Here is a 25,710-nt window from a genome sequence, read left to right on the forward strand (position 1 = left end):
GGAATTCGCCCATTCATAAGGGGGGCTTGGCTGGCTCTGTCAGAATGGCCATTAGCACCACATTTTGGAACGAGGGGATAGCTCGTTACTGAATCGAACTTTAACCAATGTGAGTTTGAACCATCGAAATCCATCACACATGGTGAATCTGGCTTCGATTTCACACTTGCACGGCTGGGTGGAGGTGGAATTAATTATTGAAAACGAGATAATGTTTTAACACGCAATTCTTTGTCTAGAACATGTTTGCTCCAGGTCATTATACAAGGTAAATTGAAATGTTTACCGAAACCGCAACCTGATATGTTAGTTAAATTTTAATGATGGCCGGCCCTCCTTCCCTTGGATGATGAGTTTGAAAATTAATGGACCCAGAAACTTACCTCCAGCCATTGCCGCTGCGGCTGCTTTATTATCAGAGTCTCGCATCGACAAACTGGAGGATGCCTGTGATAATCCGCTGGATTCGGTGCTGGTTTGAAGCAGGTGCCCCGAAGTCGATGGCATTGCGTGGATCAGCTGATTCTGGTTCTGCGAAAGCCTCAATCGGCGCCTTAATTTAGGCATGTCAAACGGTAGATCCCCGACGTCTACCGAGGTCACACTACCGGATGTGCAAGGTTCCTAGAATGACGAAAGGCTGTTAATGAATTTGTTAATGAAAGAAAATAAAATCTCCTCTTACCGGTTGCATGTGGGCACGTCTTCGCCTCAGCTTGGGCATGTCGAATGGAAGATCGTTCAGGTCCTGCGGGAGCGTAGGCTTTCCGGTGTCCGATTTCTCCAGCCCGAGCGAGGCACGCTGGATGCCCAGATTGAGGAAGTTCGTTCGGGATTTGACGTCTTCGCGCGAATGCAGCGAAATGCCGCTGTCCGAACCTTGGATTTCTGGACCTTGAAGGGTGGAATTCGTTAATATGTAAATGATTTTTTTTAAATAAATGTATGAATTGCACTTTAATATAAACATTATCTAGGAATTCATAAATTCTAGACAGAAATTTAAAAAAAAACGTGAATAACGATGAATTATTTTAACCAAGCGAGTTATACATAAGTAAAGCACAGTAAACTGAGTCGATTCGAGATCATTTTTAGATTTCCCAAGCCCTGGGGTTTAAAAAGCTTCGTTTTGGTTCAAAACTCATCCGTGATTTTTTGCAGCATTTTTAAGTAAAAAAAAGTTTCCGAAAGAATCGATTATATTAACTTCGAACTCAATTTGATTTTTCAACTCCTTTTAAAATCAATCCAATCCAAAGGTTAAACGAATATTTTCATTTATACAATTTATTTCTATGCAACTTTGGCAGAACCGCCGCCTGTACAGTAGAAACCCGCTCATCCGAGGTAGTCGGGGGAAGGACCACCTCGGGTAAGTGAAACCTCGGATTAGAAATTCATTGTCAAATCCTATCGTTTTACTCTGGATTGAATATCATTCAGGCGCGTAGCTCGGTAAATATATAGATTTTGTAAGGTATTGCTATGCCATGCTATTAAATCAACATTTTAGGCAAGTTTAGACTTTAAATTACTCAAACCCCAATTACATAAATAGCATAATCGTATAATAAAACACAACTTTACATGAATTATATTTGGTAATGGTTGCTCGGACTACGCGGAAGTTCGGATAACCGGAACCCGGATAAGCAGGATTTTACTGTACTTCGCAAATATCGTTGATAGCAGATTTCTCCTCTCATTTTCTCACAATGAGAATCTCACTATACGCTTATTACCTGCACATCACAATCCGTTCAGATCTAAATAAAACTTGCACAGTAAGAATTTTTTTAATCGTTTTTTTTTTAATCTTTTACTTATTAATCGTTAATCGCAATTGATAATTCATTTAAACAAATACTTCAAGTACTCAGCAACTTGCGATAACTCAGACTGTTCTCTATCACAGTATGAAGAATACTTTGGCATTATAAACTCAAAATTGATGATTTTGTCACTTATATCCCTTTAGGCCCAAACGCCTTCTACAGCTTACTCATTTATAATTGGAACAAACTTTTGCTCATTTTGCTCACCAGGAGCGTGGACGGATTTGAAAATTCTTAGCGTTCACGTTTCGGGAATTTTGTCAGCTTCACGTAAAGCATAGTTCATCCTCAATCTGGATGCATTCAACGGGTCTATCTCGGAGCTATGCAAGAGCAAGTTCACTGTGTTGGTAAAAAGTGGTAGAAATTTTGACACTTACGACACATTTTGAAAATTTTGCCATGCAAAAACATTTTCAAGATCTGTGGCCTTCTAGTTTTTTTTACAACACGTGTTGTATTTTCGCATGCTGTGATGCAAAAATGGCAATATTTCTATCACATACGGCTGAAATAGAAACAGTGTTGCAAAAAAATACAACGCCCCAAAATCTTGAAAACATTTTTGCATGGTGAAATTTTCAAAATGTCAAAATTTCTACCCCTTTTTCTCAACACCAGTGAACTTGCTCTAAACGAAATAAAAATGACATGTAGGTCTTTTGCACTGTTTTTCCAAGCAAGATTGTCCCATGTGAAAAACGAGCAAGCGATATAAACGCGCTTGTATTTTCATTTTCTTCTCAAACTTAAATTCACCTACAGTCATGGATGATAAAACTCCTCAGATCGGTTTGTCCAGTAAAGAGAGTGCTTTTTTTCGTCTGCCTCCACAAGCTGTGCGGGAAGAGATAAACCGAACATAAATCAAGAGTGAGATTGTCAACACATTAGAGTGAGCGAGAGCATTCACATCCGCTGCTGAAGAGAATTTCCTTCTCCGAACAAATCTATTGCACATTGTGTTGAGGAGAAATCTGAGAGTTAACACAGTTTATTCTTGGTACGTTCACGAGAAAAGACGTGCTCTTCGAACCAAAGGTGCCAGAGGTGTCCTGATTTTTCAGGATTTGTCCTGATTTTCGAGAAGCCGTCCTGATTTTCCAAAAACTGTCTGTATTTGAATTTGTAATAAAACAGTTTAGCCTCTTAAACCGATGATAAAATTCGGTTCAGATGATATTTTAACAGCGTTTTTTCGATATAAACTACAAGTCAGCTTACTTCTTATCTCTTCTGTTGCATAAATTAAGGCATATATTGCACCGTTTTTCGGCTTAATTTATGCAATCTAAGAAGAGCTGCATTTCATTTCAATTAATATACTGGTGTCCTGAAAAATCCTGTTTTATTTTCTTCGCGGAGTCCAGTTTTTGGACGAAACCACCTGGCATCTTTTCTCCGAACGCTACACGGAAAATAATAAAATGGTAAAATTTACCGAGATAGCGAGGTGAACGCTCGTGAAAGCCATAAAGGTAACTTCTACCTCTTCTAGGTGAAACTCACTTCACAGCGAGGTAAAAAACAAAGGACTGAAGCAACTGTCAAATCACATACAAACGGACCGTACCGACTTCTTGGAACCAGAACGTCAGTTCCCCTTTGATTTCAATGGCATTTTGGTACCAAAACGTCAGTGCGGTACTGAAGTGTCAGTTCGGAAATTTCCTTCTCTTTCAGCCCCTTGTAAAAAAGTGAAGCCAAAAAAAGGTAAATCTTACCTCGTAGCGAGGTGAAGTAGACCTGAATTGAGCTGAATAAAAAAGTATAATTCACCTAGAAAATAAGGTTAAATCGAATAAAGTAAAACATACCTCGTAGCGAGGTGAAGTTGACCTGGATTGAGCTAAACAAAACGGTACAATTCTCGTAGAAAAGTCGAATTTTCATCGTTCAGTTATTGAGTCTGTTGAGCTTGTTTAGTCGATGCTTGAATAAATAATTCAGCACATTTTTTGCATTTTTGATCAAATTTGTAAAAATAAAATTTTCAAAATAAATTGAAAAAAAAAATAGTTTTAAATTATTATTTTTTTAAAATAAATTTGACCAAATGTGCTTAATCGCTTAATTAAGCATCAAAATGGACTAAAGCAATAATATAACGATGAAAATTTGACTATTCTACGAGAAATGCGAATGTTTTCTTTGAAAAAGGTCTTTAAATATGTGAATTTGTATTGAAAATTAACCAACTTTATTAAATCTTTCGGCAAGAAACCCACGAGAACCCACCGACATTTTTTACATGCATTTAGATCATAATCAAAACTGTCACTTCTCGATAAATGAGGTGCGCCAAACTGCTCGCAAGCAAGCAACCTTTTTTTTGCGATTTTGACAGAAAAAATTTGCGAAACGAATAAGTTTTCCACTAGAATATCTCGTTTGAGTCTGTTCCAATCGAATACTGTGGTGTAGAAGAAACCATGCCTGTATCTAGCTTCTGCAAAAAATAGATTTTGGCGCCACCTTGCGGTGAAACATAGAACTAATTCAAATACATCAGTAGATAGCGCAAATATAGTCGAGTAACTTTGTCGAAGACACCGATAAGCTATAACGAACCCTCTGGCCTGCAGTCAATTTTGACCGCAAAAGTGTGGTTCCTGGCCCACTGTGCGCCGGGACACACTTTTTTCAGTCATGATAAAGGGTGATACGGTCAAAATTTGGTCAATATCAACTTGACGTATTTCTTTCAATTTTGCATTTAAAAAAACCTGAACAACCCTCATTTTGAAGGTGTGCGTGTGTGTGTGTGTAGAATGTTGCTCCTATTTTGATTTTGGAATTCACTCTTCAGTTGTCAAAATGCCGTCCAAGGAAGAAGAGCAGCGTATCAGATTTTTGCTCGCGCATCGCGAAAATCCGAGCTACTCGCACGTAAAGCTGGCAAAATCGCTAAAAGTTGCCAAATCAACCGTTACAAATGTAATTATAGTGTTTGGGGAACGTTTGTCGACAGCCAGGAAATCTGGATCGGGGGGAAATCGAAAACCGGAAGCCGCTGAGACGACAAAGAGAGTTGTCGGTAGTTTCAATCGAAACCCCGAACCTCTCTCTCCGAGATGTCGCAAATAAGCTGGGTGTATCGTCTACAACCGTGCCTCGAGCCAAAAAACGAGCCGGACTATCGACTTACAAGAAGCTAGTGACTCCAAATCGCGATGATAAACAAAATACGACGGCCAAAGCGCGATCCCGGAGGCTGTACACGACGATGCTGACGAAGTTTGACTGCGTGGTAATGAACGACGAAACCTACGTCAAAGCCGACTACAAGCAGCTTCCGGGACAGAAGTTTTATACGGCAAATAGAAGGGGAAAGGTAGCAGATATTTTTAAGCACATGAAACTGTCAAAGTTCGCGAAGAAATGTCTGGTTTGGCAAGCCATCTGTACCTGTGGCTTGAAAAGCAGCATTTTCACAACTTCCGGGACTGTCAACCAAGAAATTTACGTGAAAGAGTGTTTGAATGAACGTCTGCTACCTTTCCTGAAGAAACACGGTTGTTCCGTACTGTTTTGGCCGGATTTGGCATCTTGCCATTAAAATAAAAGGCCATGGAGTGGTACGCCGTCAACAACGTGCAGGTGTCCGGATGGGGAAAGGTGGCAGACTTTTTCAAGCATATTAAACTATTAAAGTTTGCTAAGAAATATCTGGTTTGGCAAGCTATCTGCACCAGTGGCTTGAAAAGCTACATTTTTGTTGCAACCGAGATCGTCAACCAGGAAATTTACGTGAGTAACTTCAAAAGCATTTGCTGCCTTTTATTGAAGAAACTTAACTTGTCAGTGCTGTTTTGGCCGGATTTGGCATCCTGATATTATGGAAAAAAGGCGATGGAGAACCCTCCCAGCACATCAGAACTTCTCATAATCGAAAGATATTGAGTGATAGCTAAGCAGAACCATAAAAAGACCCAAAAAACTGTTAGCAGCGAAAAGCAGTTCGTAGCAAACTGGCATTCTGCGACGAAGAAAGTGGATATATCCATCCACTTTATAAAGTGAGTGTACGAAATCTGATGACAGGCATCAAACGAAAGGCTCGCCAATTTTTACTAGGTCAACCGGAATCTTAACTGAGTATTGTTCCCTTCATTTATACATATTGAACTTAAAAAAGAATGATACTTTATTTTTTAAATAAACATATACTCCATTTACACTCAATTTAGTCTGACCACTTTTTGATGATTATATTAAGTTGAACAAATAAGATACTGCAGCGTTATAGATATGTACTCTAGACTGTTAGTGGATAATATAGAATTTCAGTTTCAAATGTGTTGGGACTGTAGTAAATATTTAGGTACAATTTCTGATAGATATGTTTATACAATTTTCAAATAATCATACCTGTAATCAGTAGCAGCGTCTTGTTGGGTGCGGACCGCCTCTTCGGTACGCTCAGTTTCACAGCCGCCTCATTCTCGTCACCGTTCTCCTTCTTGACCAGAGAACCTCCACCGGTGCCCTCTTCGGGTGACTGTTTCTGGGAGTTGTTCCGGTTGATGTCGGAAGTTTCCGAACCCGGTTCCTGGGACGATTTGTCCGAAATCGGACTAAGGATGTTGAGTTTATTGTGGAGGGAGATTGGCACTCGCAGCGGTAAGGCAATGGTTGGGTTCGAATCGGAGCTGTGCGAGCTCAGGGAGGAAGAGTGGCGTGAATCGGAGCTGGAAGTGCTCCGGTTGCCCTCGCTGGTACTAGATTTTAGAGATTCCATGCTACCACCGCTGCTAGATGTAGCCATACTTTCCGTGGACGAAAAATTCCGACCCCTCTGTTTGTGACTTCGTTTGAGCTCAAGGACACGCTCCGGCTCCAGGCACATCGTTGATCGGGGTCGATGATCGCTGTTCTTAGGACTATTGTAGGAAGAATCGTTAATACTACCATCACAACTGCCGGCGGAAGGAGGAACTTCACTGTTGCGTATCGCCTGTACATCTAGCCGGAGATCTTTGAGTCTTGGGTGTTGGGCGGCATTGGAAGAGGGAAGGTTGGGAGCACTTTTGATGCTGTTGATGAAGAACCGTTCATGTTTGCCCGGGAACTTCATCGGAAGAGGTGCGGTCGAGGGAGGAGAAGGCGTGTATCCACGAAGGGGAAGTTGAGAGGAAGACGTAGAGTTTGCGTTGGTTATATTGTCTAGTTGTTTGTCGATCTGAAGTTTCTCCAAATCTTGGGATAGTGTCGTTTCCGTATTGTTCTCTATGCTTGCCGTGGTTTGTATTTGAGTTCCTGATGGTGTTTTCACAGCGCTTTTGGATCGTTTCCCGTCAGTTCGTTTTGCTCGTTCCCGGTTTTCCTTGTTCTGACTGGAAACCATATTGCTTGTACTGCTGTTGTTACTTTTGGAGAGTTGCAGCAAAACGGACTGATTGGTAACCCGATCTACTTCGTCCAAATCGTCGTCCGATCGGGTTATCTTCGAATCGAAAGCAGTCTCGTAGATTTGCCGTGTCCTAATTCCCGTCATATCTTCGTTGACCGCGGCGGAATTGTCACTTAGTACGCAATCGGCACAATTTTGGGCACCGGGTTGGTGAACGTAGAATATACTACGTGGCCGGAAGAGTTCATCGTTGTCCTCACCGAAGGCTGGTGTGGCACAGGCACAAACTGCTGATGCTGGACCGAGCATTCGATGCGGTGGCATTGAAGGATCAACCGACGGTGGAAGATTACAGTTGGCACGCACTATTGCTAAAGCTTGCGCATGCCAGTCTCGTCGTTTGCGACATTCAGAGCAGTCCGAATCTTCCGAAGTTGTGGTCGAAGGTGAATCACAGCGTATTATACGAACACCTTCCTCGGTTATGGAGTAACGTTTCGGTAGACAGACTTCTTTCTCAGCTGCTGGTGTGTCGAGGCTGCTACTTTTACGGTATCTTAATCCTCCCGCCTCGCGCCTAGTGTTTGTGGAAGATGTTCGACTGTTGACTCGTTTGGCTTCGATAGATTCGTGTTGGGTTGTTTCTTGTGGCTGTGGTTCAGACGGTTGATCTTCTTGTTGTTGAGTCTTGTTCTTTAGCAAATCAGAGTAGTAGTAGGGTGACGGATTACGTTTCGCGGTGTCGGGTCCGGTGGTTTTCACGGGACTTTGCCGGGGCGGAAGAGGATGAACCAAATCTTCAGATATACTATCCGGTGAGTTTAGTTCGGGGATTTTACTCAATTCATCTTCTTCGTCGTCGTTGTCTTCTTCTTCGGAGCTAACCGGAGCAGACGAACCTAAAATGGAATGGAATCACCATCAATATCAATTACCGCCATCGTGATTCTCTAAGTAGAAGGTTGGCCGTCCTTACCTGAACTGAAATTTTGGTTGATGTATTTCACCTCCGAGCTACCGGAGCTTGCCCTTCTGCGGGGTCGTGGATGCTGCGAGTTTCGTCCGGTCGCTCGTTTGTAGCTTCGTCTGGGATTATCGAAAATCTCTTCAACCGTCTTGATGGCAGCAACTGTATTTGCGGCTGCGGTTAGTTCAGAGACATTAGCTGGATGGCTCTGAGGGATCGGGGGTGGGGCGATTTGTGGTTGCTGCTGATGGGTATGTTGGTGATGTTGCTGTTGCTGTTGCAATCCACTATTGGGCGGAACTGATGACAAGGGTTGCTGTAGATTTAGGGGCTCCAGGAACGAAACCTGTGTGTTCCGTTAAAATGTTTAAAAAAGGAAAAAGGAAGAGAAGAAAATTTGATCTAATTATTGCAGGTTCCGGTATTCTTTTTTCGACTACAAAAAGGTTTGAATTCTTTTCAATGTCAGCATCCTTTTTTCGTCTGTTCAAACCCTTTTGTACACTTAACCACACCACATGAAATGAAAAGCATTTGGGTTTCAATTGAAATGGAAAATCGCAAATGAAAAGGCAATTATGCGTGTATGGATTTGTGATCTAAAAGTGAACCAGGAAATTCCTTCGCCCCCCCTCATTCAACCATCCGCAATTGCGTTTCCGATCTAAATACTTTCGGTTTAGGCAGAATGGGGTGGTGACTTTGAAGGACGTCCTAATTGGCTACCTTTCGTGGGTAGCCGTTCTGACAATTTCAAGTGGGTGAATTAAATACGATTATTTGCATTTCCACTGTCGGAGCCCAAAATCGATCTATTTAATTTGGCAGATCGGATGCTTCCAATGGAAATTTACTGCTGTTATCTGGGACAGGGCCGAGTGATTTTGGTTAGTTAGTGTTGCTGGATTTTGTAGCCAGGGAGGAACATCTTTCCCGTGCTCAGGAAAGTTCAATGGGAACAGATGGATGGGGGAAAATACCCTATAAATTACATCACATTGGAATGCAATTACTAAAACTGTTTGAAGCTGTCTTGTGCGAATTGTTTTCGGACATGACAGGGTTCAGAATAACAATTAGTAAGCAATAAAAACATTGACATTACGCTTGTACTACATCGTAAATCTTCGATTCGGCTGATTTGCATCAGTGCTTACAATAAGGAGAAACGCCTGTCGAAATTTAAAACCAAGGATTGAGAGGGAGGTAAGGGCGGTGGGAAATTAATTGAAAATTTGTGGCTATTGGAACAAAACATCTTTGGCGTGATATTTAATTACCTGGAAAGTGAATCCATCAATACTTCGAATGGAATTTCGACATTAAGCGAAATTCCTCATTGAATCAATTTGAGGTCTTCCAGATACGCATAATATTTTCTTAAAAACGTTCTCAAACAGTTTTCTCTTAAAAATTTATTTTAATTCAAATTTAGTAGGTATAATTAAAAATTTAGCAAATTGCGATTTGAAAAATTAAATCTAACAAAACCGAAACAGATTCTTCCAGAATCAAAAAACTGATTTAAAACGAAATGGAAAATCGAAGTATTTTTCAAAACAGGAATGAAACAAAATGCCCAAAGCTGGCTAGCTTTATTTGTGTTTCTAGTTGAGATGAAACGCAGAAAACTTTTCATACAGATCCATAAACGCCTGGATGTATGCAGCGCACTAGATTACGATAAGATAAACATCTAAATAAAAAATGTCCAGCTCGATAAATTGCTTCTTAGATTTCTTTTTCCGATTATAATTGTTCATTATTGATAATTCTTCTATCAGCATACATGGGAAGTTTTTTTGTTGGTATTTTGATTAGAATTTTATTTAAAACTGACCTGGTGTGCTTTGCAAAACTTTCCAACTAATATTTGTTGTTTTTTTAATTATAAAAATTCTGAACTTGATTTTAGATTTATTTTTCGTTTCGTTTACAAAACCTGAATATTCGGCCCGGTTTCCTGAATTCTGTGATGTAGCTAAATATATTCCAAACGTAAATACGAAACTTCCAGAATTTTCACAAAAAGCGATTCTTTTCAAGTATTCTCAGTATAAATCTGAACTTATGAATTTTATAATTGAAAAAAGTAATTGATCTTTGATTCTAAGAATTTTGAAACGAATTATTTTTGTCGTGTGAATTTAAAAATCGATCTTCAGCATTTGTTATTGCTGTTTTTTTTTTTGAAAAACTAAAATTTTAGGAATGATAGGAAATACTTTACATTTTTTTTCATTATTTCGTTTCTGTTATTGAATATTCAAGAATTGGCTTTATTTTTGGTTTATTTCTGAACAGTCTCCCGTCCTTCGCAAAAACTAGGGGAAGGTTAAAGTGGGAGGAGTTTTTCAACTGAATCATCTCATTATCAAATATGACTTGCATACCTAACTTAATTTAGTAACTTAGAAATTGTTTGAATAGATTTTATGTAAGTACACAGAAAAATAGGTCTTTTTTCAAACATGGAAATTAATAACAAATTAATCAAAATATATCAGTCAGGTCGGTTTGGTGACTCATTTTTTGCCCAATAATGCACGAATACAAAAAAAAATAAACAGATTATGTTTGTAACTATATGATTATTCATTTCAAGTGCTTTTAAATTTAAAGTTTTAGTATTAAATCGTAACTTTAGAAAATTGATCCTAAATCTAGAAGGTGAACTAAATTCGCTTTCATCGATGGTTAAAATATTTGAATTTGTTTACGAATCTGGTAGATCAAATTTGTGTGATTTGAGCAAAAAATAAGCTTTTTTAGAAGAGCCTTCCATTTCTTAAAAAACCTATTCTTTGCTCAAATGAAACAAGACCAATCTTCCAATCTATTTTGCAAATTCAAAGATTTGAACTTTTGATGATAATAAATCAAGTTTTCAAAAAAAAAAAAAAACAGAGATAAAAATAATCCGATTTTCGGATTAAATTGGTTTGATGCAAACTTGAACCAAAATAATGATTTTAATTTGAAATATGACTTTAAAAAAAGCTGCAATGTTAACACTCGTTTTTTCGGTTGCGGCTAGTATGTTCCATTAAGAAGCATATTTCAAATGTTATGAATCTAATAATGAAACCTCATTCTAAAAAGTTTAACACAACACTTTTCGTTACTCATTTATATTAAATTATTATTACTATATGTGTTTGTTTAGAGCCGAAGTAGGAGTAGTAGTAGTGGTAGTTTTAAATTAGTATAACAGTTACCCACACGTCAAAGTAGATCCATCCGGAAGTGATCTAAAGTAGCTTTCGGATGGATAAAAGCTCTGTTCACTGCTTGAATTGAAGCTTTTTAATTTCTCATTGCCAATACTTGTGTAAATTGTGAATAGCTCAAATAGAAAAGGTTTTTGATTATGCTACACACTCTTGTTCTCAATTTGCGCATACAGAAATAGATAGTCAGTTCTGATCAATCCGCCGCCTTGTTTACTTCGCCCAAATAAACCGCTAATTTCGATCCGAAAAATAAAGTTGTTTCGTTTAAGTGAAACAGTTTCGGTTTTCTAGTTCGCGTTCCGAAAAGTGTTCCGGTCCCAAAACAATATGTTTTCTATTGATTTCTGAAACATAGAATGTCGATTTTTTGTGTCCTTAATGTATTAATAATTTTAAACAATACACCGGGAAAATATAAAATTTTGTATAGATTTTTTAGCTGAAAATGATTTTTAACAGCAAATATTTTTCATAAAGTATCCATTCCATAATGAAAATCCTAAGGATGATTTCTTAAAATAAAATTTAGTTTTTTCTGACAAAACAAAAATCTCATATTCTATCTTTTATTTGTGATTTTCAGCTGAATTGTGTTTACAAACTAATTTTGATTGAAGATTTGAAATCTGGGAATTGAATGGACAAGCATTCTTAACACATTAAGGGCCGATAAATAAATCTATGACATTCTGTATCTCGAAAACCGATGGATAAAATTTAACAAATTTAGCATTTTTAAGTCACCGCAATTTTAAATACGAGGAGATAGCGAGCGATGATCCTGCTAACTGCCCTCGATTGTGGCGCGATTTCTCCCGATCGGCTAACGGTGTTTTTAGCGCATTGAGCGTAGTGGTTCACAGATGGGGGTTGATCTGCGTCATAGCTGGAACATGGCGGTATCGGTAGTTTGCGGCAGAGAGTCGATATTGTAGTAGCGGCCGTCATGATGTCTACTCCGCAAAACTGCAATCCGCGGGGTTCTTGTTGTCCTGACAATCCCTTTGACTGCAGCGACGTGGTGTTTCGAGCATCTGTTCTTTCCAGGATTTTCAGCATTCCAATATCCCAAGCGCAATTCAACGCTAATTCGGCGTCAGGAACGTGTTGTCGTGGTCCGATAGTATTGGAGGTGAGGTTTCAATGTGTGCGTGTGTGTAGGTCCGTCAGCCATCTCAATGTCGTGTTTTGTATATATATATATATATATATATATATATATATATATATATATATATATATATATATATATATATATATATATATATATATATATATATATATATATATATATATATATATATATATATATATATATATATATATATATATATATATATATATATATATATATATATATATATATATATATATATATATATATATATATATATATATATATATATATATATATATATATATATTGTCAGCAACTGCTTACATAGCTTGAACCCTCTCTAGTCGGCTTTCATGTCCTTGGCATGATACCGACCCTGCTTTCCTGACTGGATGTCTTCCAATTCGTATAAGTAGGTGACCAGTATTTTCCTCACGATTGCCGGTACAAACTTGGGATCCAGTTTCCGGTTGATGTGATCTGCCTTCGATGAGAGAGTGAAGTTTGCGACGCCATTACTAGATCTCCTACATTGAAAGGAGCCGGTTTCTTGTTGACGTCATACCGCTGTTTCGATTTCAAGTGATTGTTTTTTATTCGTTGTTGGATGAATTCGTGTATGCGCCGAATAGTTGATAAACGCACCTCCTGTGCCACTTTGGGGTCCTTTGGTGTGTTGCTGCGTATACAGATCCGTATGAAGCAGCAGATCTCTTCCAAAGTTAGCGCAATGCGGACTTATACCGGTAACTTCGTGTTTGACACTGTTTATGGCTGCCGTAATACCTGATAGGTTGGCTTCCCAGTCTCGGTGATCTTCTTCAATAAATGCCCTGATGCATGTTATAAGCACCCTGTTCACTCGCTCTGCGTTGTTCATCATTGGACAGTAGTAAGCTGTAGTCATGTGTGTGATCCGGTGTCTCGCTAAAAGAGCTTTAAACGCTGTCGACAGGAATTGCTTACCGTTGTCTGATAGGATTATACGTGGTTTCGAGAATTTCAAAAACACCTCTTTTTCCGGAAAGTCTACCATTTTAACGGAGTCTGCAGCGCGCATGGGATGAACTATAATATATTTGGTTACCCAGTCTACTATAATCAACATGACTGTGTTTCCCGCCTTCGATCTGGTTAACGGACCAACAAAGTCAACCGAGATCAGTTCCTATGGTAATCCTGCCGGTTTCGCTGCTCCCATTGGTTGGCATCATCGCCGTGTTCGCTGCTTTAGATGCCTTGCATGTATCGCACGACCTGATGTAAGCTGCTACGTCCTTCGCCTTCCTCGGACAGTTTGTATAGAGTCTTGATGAAGCCCAAATGTGCCGATGATGTTGAGTCGTGGAACCTCCGGATCATCTCCAATCTCTCGTGCTTCGGAACAATCTTCTTCCATTTGTGCGTAACCGTTCCGATTTCATCCTTGCGTTTGCAGTTTTTGTATAGCTCCTTGTTGATCAGCTTGAAGTCGGGAAGGTGCTTGGGGTTTTTTTATTTTATTTTAAAGGGATTTTAACTCCACAGGAGGCATTCGTCCCTATATTGCTTGGGTTTTGCTCTACTTGCTCCTTCAATTGCGTGTACCAGGAATCTGCTTCTAAAGTCACAACAAAAACGTCCTCTGGAATAATTCTAGACAGCGCATCAGGGACCACATTGATTGTTCCTTTGCGGTATTTTATGTTGAAATCAAATGCATTCAAACGCAGCAACCAACGGCTCATGAGCGCTGTAGGGTTTTTCAGCGACCTAAGGTAACTCAGGGCAGCATGGTCACAGAATACTGTAAATTTTGTCCCCTCAATGAATCCCCTGAATTTTTCAATAGCCCTTATTACAGCTAGACATTCGCGTTCGGTGACCGAATATTTCCGTTCCGAGGACGATAGATTTTGCGAAAAATAGCATATCGGGTGTTCCTGTCCATCTACTTCCTGCGTTAGTACCGCTCCAAAAGCAATGTCACTGGCATCAAGCTATAGCAAAGGGTCTATTGTAGTCTGGCATCGCTAATACCGGAGCTGATGTAAGAGCCTGTTTAGTGCTGTGAATGCTTGTTCCGCTTAAGTGTTCCGTTTGAACCTGATCTTAGTTTTTGTAAGCTCCGTTAGAGATGCAGAAATTTAAGAAAAATCTGCAACGAAACGGCGATACCAGTTGCACAATCCCAGAAAGCGTTGTACCTCCTTCCGTGTTGTTGGTGCTGGGAATTTGACAATGCAGCTGATCTTCTCCTCGTCTACGTTCCATCTATTTTCGTTCAAAACGAAACCCAGATATTTAAATTCTGCTCTACAAAATTTTGACGTTTCCGCCGAAATTGTCAAATTCGCTTTTTTCAATCGGCTTGCCACTTCTTTAAGCATGTGTAGATGTTCTTCGAAAGTTCTTGAGCAAATAATTATGTCACCTAGATAGCAGAATACTTTAGGCTCTAGATCTGCGAATAAAAAGGTCATTATCCTCGATAGCGCTTGACTTGCTAAAATATGTTTCTCAGACATTATCACATAAAACAGTTTAGTTTTCCGTTATTCAAAGTCTAAGAAAAAACAAAACCGAAAAAAACATGCTTCGGAAAAAAGAGCTACGGCAAGCTAAAAAAAATTCACTTAGTGTCCAAAAAAAACTGAAGTTAGAAGCTACATGTTGCACATAAGTAAATATTTTATTGAATTTTTTTAAGATCATGACCACGAAAGTCACACCAGATACATTTTGAAAAGAGGATTCAAAAGTAGATTGACAAAATACGTAACACAGAATATTCTGACGAATTTTCAAAGGTAGCTGTTTTTCGAACATTTTTTCATATTTGCAATTTTTTCAGATTTTCTAATATTTATATACAACTTTGTACTGGATTTTGAGTATATTACCGCAAAATTTTCGCAATAAATTTATATTCACCCGTAGCCATTATAATGGTGAATATAAATTTATTGCGGAAATCTCGCGTTAGTATACAAACTCAAAAACCAGTACAAAGTTGTATTTTAGTGCAAGAAAATGTACAAAAATTGCAAATTGACGAAGAGTTCGGAAAACAGCTACCATTGAAAATACGTCAAAATTGTGTTTTTCGGATTTTGTCTATCTAAAAAAGCAACAATGTGTCAAATTATATCAACTTTTCAGTCCTCTTTTCAAAATTTATTTAAGTGACCTTAAAAATTTCGGCGGTTCATTGATTGAAAAGTACAGTTTCTACCCCAATTTTTTTTACATATTTTTGTGGTCATGATCATAAGAAAATTGAAAAAAAAATAACTTATGTACAACGTATAGCTTCTATCTTCAGCTTCCTTGGACACTCAGTGAAATTTTTTTGAGCATTCCGTAGCTGAGCTACAGTCTTTTTTCCGAAGCATGTTTTTCGGATTTTTTTTCTTAGATTTTGAATAACGAAAAACTGAAGTGTTGTATGACAATAATGTCTGGGAAACATATTTGAGTTGAGTGTTGAGAAACAAGAGTGATATATTGGTTCTAGTAAAGAGTGTCAAATTGACACTCCAGGGACTATAACGTGTAAAAATTTCTAGGACTGATAAGGGTGGAAAAGCTGCAAATTTTGAAAAAGAAATTTAGCTACACCACCTCATTGAAGACATCATATCAGTTTAAAAGCTGAAAATAAGAAAAAACGTCCCAAGAGCTAATTCTATTAGGCTCATGAATATTTCGGAACTGATAGGATATTACAGCACGTCGAAAATATTGAGCCTTCGCCGATACCCCTCGATTATTTTCGGTGAAAATTTGCTAGTCACAGTGTGGGGCTTCGGGATTTCGATGTCTCTTTAGAAGAAAAGCAATGAAAATAGGAAAAAAAAATATCATCCTAGGGAGTATCATTTTGTACGCTTCACAAGTTGGAGGAATTTGAGGTGTTATTTTCGATTCACCTACTTTTCGCCCTGCTGCCAAATGACGTCGGGTAATTGAATCTGATATTTAACATCATTTGCATAATTTCAAATGGATTATTACGCTATCGGTAATCTCCATCGGGGATCGGCGTACGAGCATGTGTCACGAAAATCGAACATTTTCTGGCTCTAGTGCCGCAGTTGTTGCCGAAATCAAAGAGGAAATGTTCGAAACAATCTAATTAAAGAGTTTTGTGCAATGTTTTGGTCTTGCTTGAAAACTTTTTCTCTCGGTATGTTTTTCAACTTTTTTTTCTCCTCCTCACCATCATTAGGGAATCGGATTCGAGATTTTTTTTCTTCTGCTCTCGAACTTCATTACAGAGCGGCTGTTGATGGCTAAAAGGGTGACAACATGACCACCAACTAATAAACATAAAAATCGATATTTATGTACTCTCTTCCGAATGCGGGATTTTCATTCTAGCTAACCAGTAGTAGAGCAACCGAACAACAGCAGGGCAGGAATCAAGTTGGCAAACAAAAGTCATTAATTCGGGATTATGGTTGTGGCTAGACCTAGCTAGAGTGTACAATTATCCAGAAATCTGCCACCGAAGGAAAGTTCTCGCTTTGGAGAGGAGTTTATGAATGAGGAACTTGGAAAGTTACATGCCTAGCGACAAGTTCAAAAAGTTGACGTTGGGGTCAGTTGGGAATGAAGAAAAAAATCTAATCAATACTGAGTAGTTTTTAGTTGTTTGTTCTAGTAGGCTCGTTTGTACTTGTTTGAACAAAAAAAAAATGAAATTAGTTTCAAACCTTGTACCAGTGCTAAAAGCACTGTCTTTACAAAATTGGTCGATTTTATTGAATTACAAACACACTGTTGAAGGGGATTTTTAAGAATATCATGACACTTACAAAACACTCAACACGATGTCTCTTAACAGCATTTTTTGTCATTGGAAAAGGTAATTTAGGATGACTAGAATATCGATTACAATATTTCAATCTTTGGTGAAATATATTAACTCAAAAATGTTTCGTATGAAATCGGTTGATGCTTAGAATTAAAAAAAAAGTTAAACCGGAGAAAAGTTAAAATGTAGAACCCCGTTTATCCGAACTTTAGTTTTCTGAGCTCCCGCGTTATCCCCTCCATCGGGCCTACCCCCATTCTAATAACGTCAATTTAATAGCTTAAAATATATCTTGATGATAAAACACATTTTTACATGGGTTTTGGATAAAAATGGTGGCTCGGATAACGCGGAAGCTAGGATAACCAGTGCTCGGATAAGCGGGGATTTACTGTCTACTGGCACCGAGATATTTCAATTAAATCAAATACTGTTATTATGTATGTATGTATGTATGGTTCCCCCATCGGTAGCAAGGTCCTGCCTATGTCTGTGTGGTTGGCCCGAGGGCTTCCACGGCCGATGGTTCGTCGAGGGAAGGCATCCAACCCTCAGAAACCTGCAATGGTTGGCTACCACTCCGCTTGCAATAATCTCAACGGGTTATCCCTAGATGCATTCCCTCTGGTTCCCAGGTCCCAATATGCAAATGTATAAATTCATGTAAATGTAAAAATTCAAAATAATTTATAACAAAAACAATTACCTGATACCTGAAAAAGAAGTGTTATTAGGTTCCTGTTTAAACAAATAATATATAAATGAAAAAAGTTTAATAATAAATTGAAAACTCAAAATGTTAAATCGTATTTTGCGGCACTACATTAAAAATAATTTGAATAATTTAAAAGAAATGAAAGAATCTAACAATCTCGAAAAAAGCACACCAGAAAGAATATCTCTGCTTTCAATTGTTGTTCAGCTCATGCAACCTATGCAACACCCGACCAACTTCTAGTAAAGCTCTACACTCCACTCAAAAGAAGATATTGAGAAATTCTATGTAGCAATTAATCAGAGAGATATTCTATTTTCGCGGAAAAAAAAAATGCAACATTACCATTTTACAGTGACGGCCACGGCCAGCTAAAATCGTGAGAGAGTGAGAAGTGAGGCCAGTTTATCAAACGTCGCTCGCTGGTTTTCATATGCTCTTCGCTCTCATCTAGCGAAAATTTCATTATGAATGATCATTATGATGACTGCTGATGATGCATCTGACATATTTATGAATGGGTGAGTGAGATGCAACTTACAAAATAAGACAGAATAGTATGTTTGGCATGTATAAAAACTGGTAATATCAAAGAAAAATGGAAAGAGATAGTATGATGACAACATGGAATATCCTCACCGGGTTTTTTTTCCGCGTTCTCCAGAAATGTTGCTTCTCATCCAATCAGTGACGCTAGCTGCCGGGACCTCCATGATGTGAGTGCGGGTGGCGAATCGAAAATTTTTCTTCCAAATTTTATTTTTATCCCGCATTACATTTCGCGCATTTCTGCATTCAAATCCGAAAACACCACAAAACCAATCACCCAATGACCGAACAGCCAAATCAACTTATCTATCATCATCTCATAAAATCAATCCCAGCACTATGCCCTATTTGATGATATGAATCGCCATTTTTCTTCACTCGCAAGTTGCGCATTAATTCAACTTCGCATCATTAACCGAGAAGTTCACCCACGACACCGCCATTTTGATGAAATTAAATTCACTATTCGAGTACGCACTGTTTTGGATTATTTTCTCAATCATTCCATTTTCGATTAAGAAAAGTATTGCACAATCTTTTGATTGGAATGTGCTCCACAAATAGTTTATTTTATCCAGAGAAACACAACCCTTCAATTTTTAACCGGCGACGCGAACGGCTCCACCCGACAGCAGAAAAAAAACGACCGTACTCGAGCGCTGTAAGCTACGGACTGATTAAATCAAATACTGTTATTATCTACATAATAACATAATAACATACCAATTATATATATTTTTTTAAATATTCTAGCAGTAGGTACTATACCGTCAAACGGGGCATCATGCAAAAGCTGGGTTAGATGCAACATTTGTATACCACAACACTCATTCAATTTTTATTTCAATATACTGTAATGAAGTTATCATTGAATTATAACAAATTGATGATGAAATAGTTTTTAACATCGTGAAAGTGTTTTTTAAAGTTTTTTATGCTCATAAAAAAATTAAAAAATCGAGCAGAAGATGTACAATTTTTTACATTTTTCGATGCCTTAAAAAACTTTACCCAGTATTGGATTGGCTTAACGATATCACCTACAAACTTTATATTGCTTTCATTATCCTATACTAACACTGTTGGTGTAAAAATATTTTTCGGACAATCTCCAATTTTTTTTAAATAAATATTTTTATAATTCAGTTAGTCGTCTGGGGTAAAATGCAACAAAATGCAAATCAGAACTAAATCTCATAAATCGCGTTTCCATATGCTGGGATATGATTGTTTTGCATAATGCGTTTGTAAACATTAAAATTTCATCCATCCTAATATTTATTTACATGATATAAGATAATAGAATATTTTGTAGTATTTTTTACCCCTAAATGTATGCAGCAGATTAACACTCTTTTCTTAAAAACATTTTTGACAGAAAAAATGTATAATTCAATTCGAACAAAAAAAAATTACTGCAATTGCTGCTTTATGCGTCATGACATCACAAATGTGTCAAAAACTATAAATTTTCAAACGTTTTCATTTGGTTTTTTATTAATTACAGAGTTTGGCTGGTAAACGGTGGATAATGTGCAACACGAGACCCCATAGTGGTCATATTACCACTATGGGAGTATCTCTACCTCCCCGCGGTGCCGGCTGGGGTACGAGTAACCTAAGCGGAGATCGGGTACCCAACCCCGGTGGATGCTTTGGTCGCATGCAGACTGAGAAGGTGGCCGCACGCGTCTGTTCCCCAGGTCAGGGGCGGCGTGCAACAACAACCGAGCGTCCGTTCTCCAGGTCACGGGCGGCTCAAACAGCATCTGTCTTGCAGCGAGCGGCTGAATTCATGAAATGCGGCTCCCGCCAGCTAAGTCCAAGATGGCAGCCCCATCGCGGGATAGAACTCTAGGCTAACAACCTACTGCTCCCGATTTGAAATTGTTACGGAATCCGGAAGAAAGATGGGAACCGATAAACGAAAGAATAATCGTAGCCAGATCCAGAACACGGGTTAGAAACCTTACAAAGGTCCAGTGTTATGCGCCAACTGACGTTGCCGATTTGCAGGAGAAAGAGCAGTTTTACAGTCAATTGAACAGCGTGGTTGAGAGAATTCCGAAGGGTGATATTCAAATCCACTTAGGCGACTTCAACGCAAAGATTGGCTCCGATAATCAGGACTTTGAGCGCATCATGGGGCGCCATGGCCTAGGACAGATGAGCGAAAACGGAGAGCTGTTTGTAGAATTTTGTGGCAACAACAACATGGTGATCGGTGGATCGCTTTTCCCCCATCGACCAGCACATAAGGTGATTTGGGTATCCCGAGATGGCCGAACAGAAAATCAAATTGACCACATCTGCATCAGCCGAAAATGGAGAAGGAGCCTTCTTGATGTCCGCAACAAACGAAGCGCAGACATTGCATCTGACCTTCACCTCGTCCTTGGCGAGATATGACTGAGAGTTGCGCGTGTCCAACTGCGCGAGGAGAAAGTCGGGTGTTGATACGACGTCCGCCGGTTGGAGAATCCAGAGGTGAAAAGGGCATACGTTGAACAGCTAGAATCCCGGGCCTCGGAGCTGCCGACAGACGGAACAGTCGAAGAACAGTGGTGTGGAATCAAGAATGCCTATATCACGACGAGCCATGGTACTCTTGGTAAAGTTTGTGGAAGAAGGGGTGAATGGATGTCGGATGAAACTTGGAAGATGGTCGATGATCGGAGAAAGGCGAAAGTCGGAATTGAGCAGGCATGTACCGGGTCAGCCAAAGCAGCCGCCCGCTTACGATATGCGGAGCTGGAAAAGGCAGTTAAACGAGCTTGTAGACGAGACAAGAGAGCCTGGACAAACTCCCTACACACAAAAAAAAAGCATAGTAAAATTACTAGATCCGTGGTTTAAATGAACAACACGCAACCATATTTTTGAGTCAATAATGTTTTGTTCTTGAAATTACTACGCGCATTGTAATTTTACTATGTGTTAATTTTTGCTGCGCATAGTAGTTTCGACTGCATTCGTAGTAAAACTGTCAATGATTGAATGAATTCTTTTTCTTCGTGCATTGTAAAAGTACAATTTTCCATTATAAAAATAACACATTAAAATAAGTATCGTAGCATGGTATACAATACAAAATTACCATGATGCATGATATAAAGGCCTCAAATTAAAATTCATTTGTTACCAATACAAAATTTTATTTCCCTAATTTTTATTTTTCAATTTATTTTATACGACCTCGGTCGGGGTCGGAGGAAATTGAGATAACATCGAAGACTACACCTAGAGCCTGAAATGAAAAAAGGAAAACAAGAAAAACATTAATTTTAGGAAATAGGAAAACTGTTCAGGTTGCTTATTCAATAAGCAGTAGATTGACTTATCAAAAAACACAATTTCACTCACCTGAAAGACTGCATCCAACGGCCCGGCAGATGTAAGAATCCTTCGTCCCAGTGTTCCCCAACGTTGGCCAATTGACGAAATCTTGACTGGTTACACCATCCAGGGACGTTCCCACGGTTGGGGAACTCGAGAACAGCATTCGCCGACACTTGAACAAATTGAGAAAAAAAACAGTAAATCTATCTTGCACACATAGGTATGGAAAAATGGGAAAAAAATAACACAATCTCACTTACCTGAAAACATACATTTTCCGACCATGTTGTCCGGCTCCGGGTGCGTATCGGTTTAAAGGCTCGTTGAGGCCAAGCCCGGCTGTCGTCGATCAATCTGGACTTCACGCGCGAAAGACGATGACAATGCGCATAGTAATTGCAAGAACACGAATAGTGCAATATCTAAATATCATGCGCATGGTAATTTAGACACGAGGAAATTACTATGAGCTGTCAAAGTTCACATAGTAAAAATACTATGTCGTAGTACTTTAGCCCAGATTTCTGGTAGAAAATACTAAATCGTGGTTGAAAATACTAGATCGTGGACATAGTAAAATTATCATGATCCTGTATTTGAAAAACCCATGCAATTTTTTTCCGTGTAGCCGAAGAGGGAGAAAGAGCCGCCGCCAATGGAGATATCCGATTGCTATATGACATTTCTCGCCGCCTCAGTGGTGCAAGGACTAATGCAAGAATGCCGCTGAAAGACCCAGCAGGTCAGTTATTGACCGATCGAACAGATCAGCTCAAACGATGGACTGAGCACTTCGAACAACTCTTCCGAGTCACGAATAGTGATGGCCAACAGAACCCGCAGCTTGAAGCGCCAACAGTAAGTCGCAGAAATGGCGTCAACTCGGAAGCGCCCTCGCTGACTGAAATAGAAGCGGCAATCAAAAACATGAAATCCAACAAAGCACCTGGGATCGATTGCATCCCTGCTGAAATGCTGAAAGCCGACCCTGCCCTATCAGCACAAATGTTGCACCGTCTTTTCGCTGACATCTGGGATACTGCAACATTCCCGGCCGACTGGATGCAGGGTATCCTCGTAAAGGTCCCGGAGAAAGGAGACCTGACAGAGTGCGGTAACTGGCGAGGCATAACGTTGATCTGTACAACCCTCAAAGTACTCTGCAAGGTGATCCTGAACAGGGTCCAGGAGAAAATCGACGCTACACTCCAACGGCAACAAGCTGGATTCCGATCCGAACGATCATGTGTGGACCACATCACAACGCTAAGAATCATACTGGAACAAATCAACGAATTCCAGGACTCTCTTCTGCTGATGTTCGTTGATTTCGAAAAAGCATTCGACCGACTTAACCATGAAAACATCTGGGCGGCTCTAAGGCGACGAGGGGTCCCAGAGAAACTAGTCCATCTCATCGAAGCACAATACGAGGCATTTTCGTGCAAGGTCTTGCACGACGGTGTCTTGTCCGAACCAATCCCGGTAACTGCTGGAGTGAGACAAGGATGTTTTCTATCACCGCTACTTTGTCTAATCGTAATGGATGAGATTCTGATCGAATCGATTGACTGTGCACCGAACCGAGGATTGCCGTGGAATCCTTCAACTGATGGAGCAACTGATCGACCTTGACCTTGACGACGACGACCTCACCGAAAGTTCCAAGGCAGCGGGTCTCAAAGTCAATGTCGGAAAGACCAAGTCGATGGAGATCAACACAGAAAATCCCTCCAGTTTCATGGTAGCTGGGCAACAAGTTGAGAAAGTGGAGTGCTTCCAGTATCTTGGTAGCCAGATAATGCCTGATGGTGGTACCAGAAAAGACATCGGAACCCGGATCAGAAAGGCTCGATTTGCGTTTGCGAGTCTCCGAAACATCTGGCTGTCACGCCAGATCTCTCTACGAACGAAAATCCGAATCTTCAACTCAAACGTCAAATCCGTATTGCTGTAAGGGTGCGAAACTTGGTGCACATATGCGGTTGAGACGCGAAAACTGCAAGTATTTGTAAACCGCTGCCTGCGGAATATCATCCGCGCTTGGTGGCCTGGCAACTGGATCTCGAATGAGGAACTACATCGCCGGTGTCTTAAAAGGGCGCTGGAAATCGAGATTCGGGAACGTAAGTGGAGATGGATTGGGCACACGCTGCGAAAAGATGAAAACGAGATTTGCAGAGAGGCGCTAGATTGGAATCCCGAAGGTCATCGAAGAAGAGGCAGACCCAGAAACTCGTGGCGGCGAAGCCTAGCCGCTGAAATCCGAACTGTCGACGAGAATCTTGACTGGGACCAAGTGAAGACGCTGGCTCCGAATCGTCAACAGTGGAGGTCTTTTACCACGGCCCTATGCACCGGAGGATCGGTGCGGGATCATTAAGTAAGTTAAGTAAGTACAGAGTTTGTTGCAACTTAGCCCTTTTTCTTAGTAGGGTGAAAATCGCATGTATTTGTAAATTTAAAAATAATTGTTTAAACAAATAATTTTTCTGACTACGTCAATTAGGTGTCCCATCAACCTTTAAACTTTTGATGTACAAGAAGTATGATTATCTGTAAGCATTAAGATTTTAGAAGCCATTGAAGTTAGAAATTGTTGTATGTTGCCCCAGTTGACGGTACCTAAATTTTGTGCATATTGATTATTGTTTGCATACTTAGAGGCGCTTATCATGCTCACTATTTGTAACGACTAAAAATGTATGATTTTTTAAGCAAACTGTTAAAGTAATTTATTGTAAGCTGCATTCCTTTCGTAGTTTTTGTATAAAATGTGAAATAACTTCATGAAATGAAAGCAAGACACGTTGGTTTTTCTGATCTAATTGGTCGATTTTTCAAAAGGGCGTAGGCGCCAAACGTAAACAAATCATGTTATCAGATAGGAGAAAAAGTACTTCAAAGACCTACATTTTGAACCTACTTACGTCAGATGGATGATTCAAGTTCGAGTTATTGAGAAAACAAAATAATAGTTTTGCTGAGCGCTTATGGAGCTGTTAAACTTTAAACGCGATTTTCTCGAAACAGCGATTTTCGCGCATTTGCTGTATACTTAAATCGATACCGAAATGTTTTTCAACAAAAAAGAGTAGGGTGATTTGCCAATCGTTGTCCCATTACCCATTGTTGCACGGAGTGACTTAAATTGTCAATATTGCAGCTGTTTTTATTTGTTTCCCAAAAATAATACTGAATCATGTTAATTGGAATGTTTACTGATGAATTCAGGCTTTTAACGATATTTTATGCTGTAAAATATGCATCTATTGACAGTTTTAATTTGTCTTGTTTTTTTTCGCACGACTTTTGACCTAATTGTTAAACAATACCATAAGATTCCTTCTGCGGCAAATAAGGTTTTACGCCAGAACACAACATTTTTCACATCGGGGTTCTTTACAAAACGTTTGTTGGACAATTTTAACACCATGATTTTGGAAAAAAAGAACGATCCACACACAGCCGAAGAAATTATCGGATCGTGCCACAATTGGTCCTCCTGCTCCATTTTTGTACATATGTAAGTCTGCTGCAAGATTTGTATGGAAATTTCAAATTTATTTAATTGCATGCCTCCAAAACCTGTTTTTACTGCCAAAAATAGCAATAATTTTCTTGGAAAATTCAGAACTCAATAACAAGCGCAACGTGATTTTATTTGTACGGAAAATGAAAATTTTCCTCCAAAAATCACCAGAGATATACTGAAAGTTTGAAACACTTAATTTTTTTATTTTTGAAATATTTTTTGTTTTTGTAATCCATTTCATGGGAACAAAATCTAATTATAGCTTG

The 25,710-nt window shown here is 39.2% G+C and overlaps 1 protein-coding gene across 1 annotated transcript in view; it reads right to left on the minus strand.

The window, feature by feature from the left end:
- The window catches only part of LOC129749668 (uncharacterized), a 666,246-nt gene that overhangs the window by 15,140 nt on the left and 625,396 nt on the right, over positions 1 to 25,710 (minus strand). Inside the window, exons 6-9 of the mRNA XM_055744704.1 lie at positions 8,168 to 8,504; positions 6,210 to 8,090; positions 686 to 894; positions 384 to 624 (exon numbers count right to left, since the gene is read on the minus strand). Coding sequence (XP_055600679.1) covers positions 384 to 624; positions 686 to 894; positions 6,210 to 8,090; positions 8,168 to 8,504 — 2,668 coding nt within the window. The remainder of the gene's footprint in view (positions 1 to 383; positions 625 to 685; positions 895 to 6,209; positions 8,091 to 8,167; positions 8,505 to 25,710) is intronic.

Source organism: Uranotaenia lowii, chromosome 2, assembly GCF_029784155.1.
Source record: "Uranotaenia lowii strain MFRU-FL chromosome 2, ASM2978415v1, whole genome shotgun sequence".
Classification (NCBI taxonomy): domain Eukaryota; kingdom Metazoa; phylum Arthropoda; class Insecta; order Diptera; family Culicidae; genus Uranotaenia; species Uranotaenia lowii.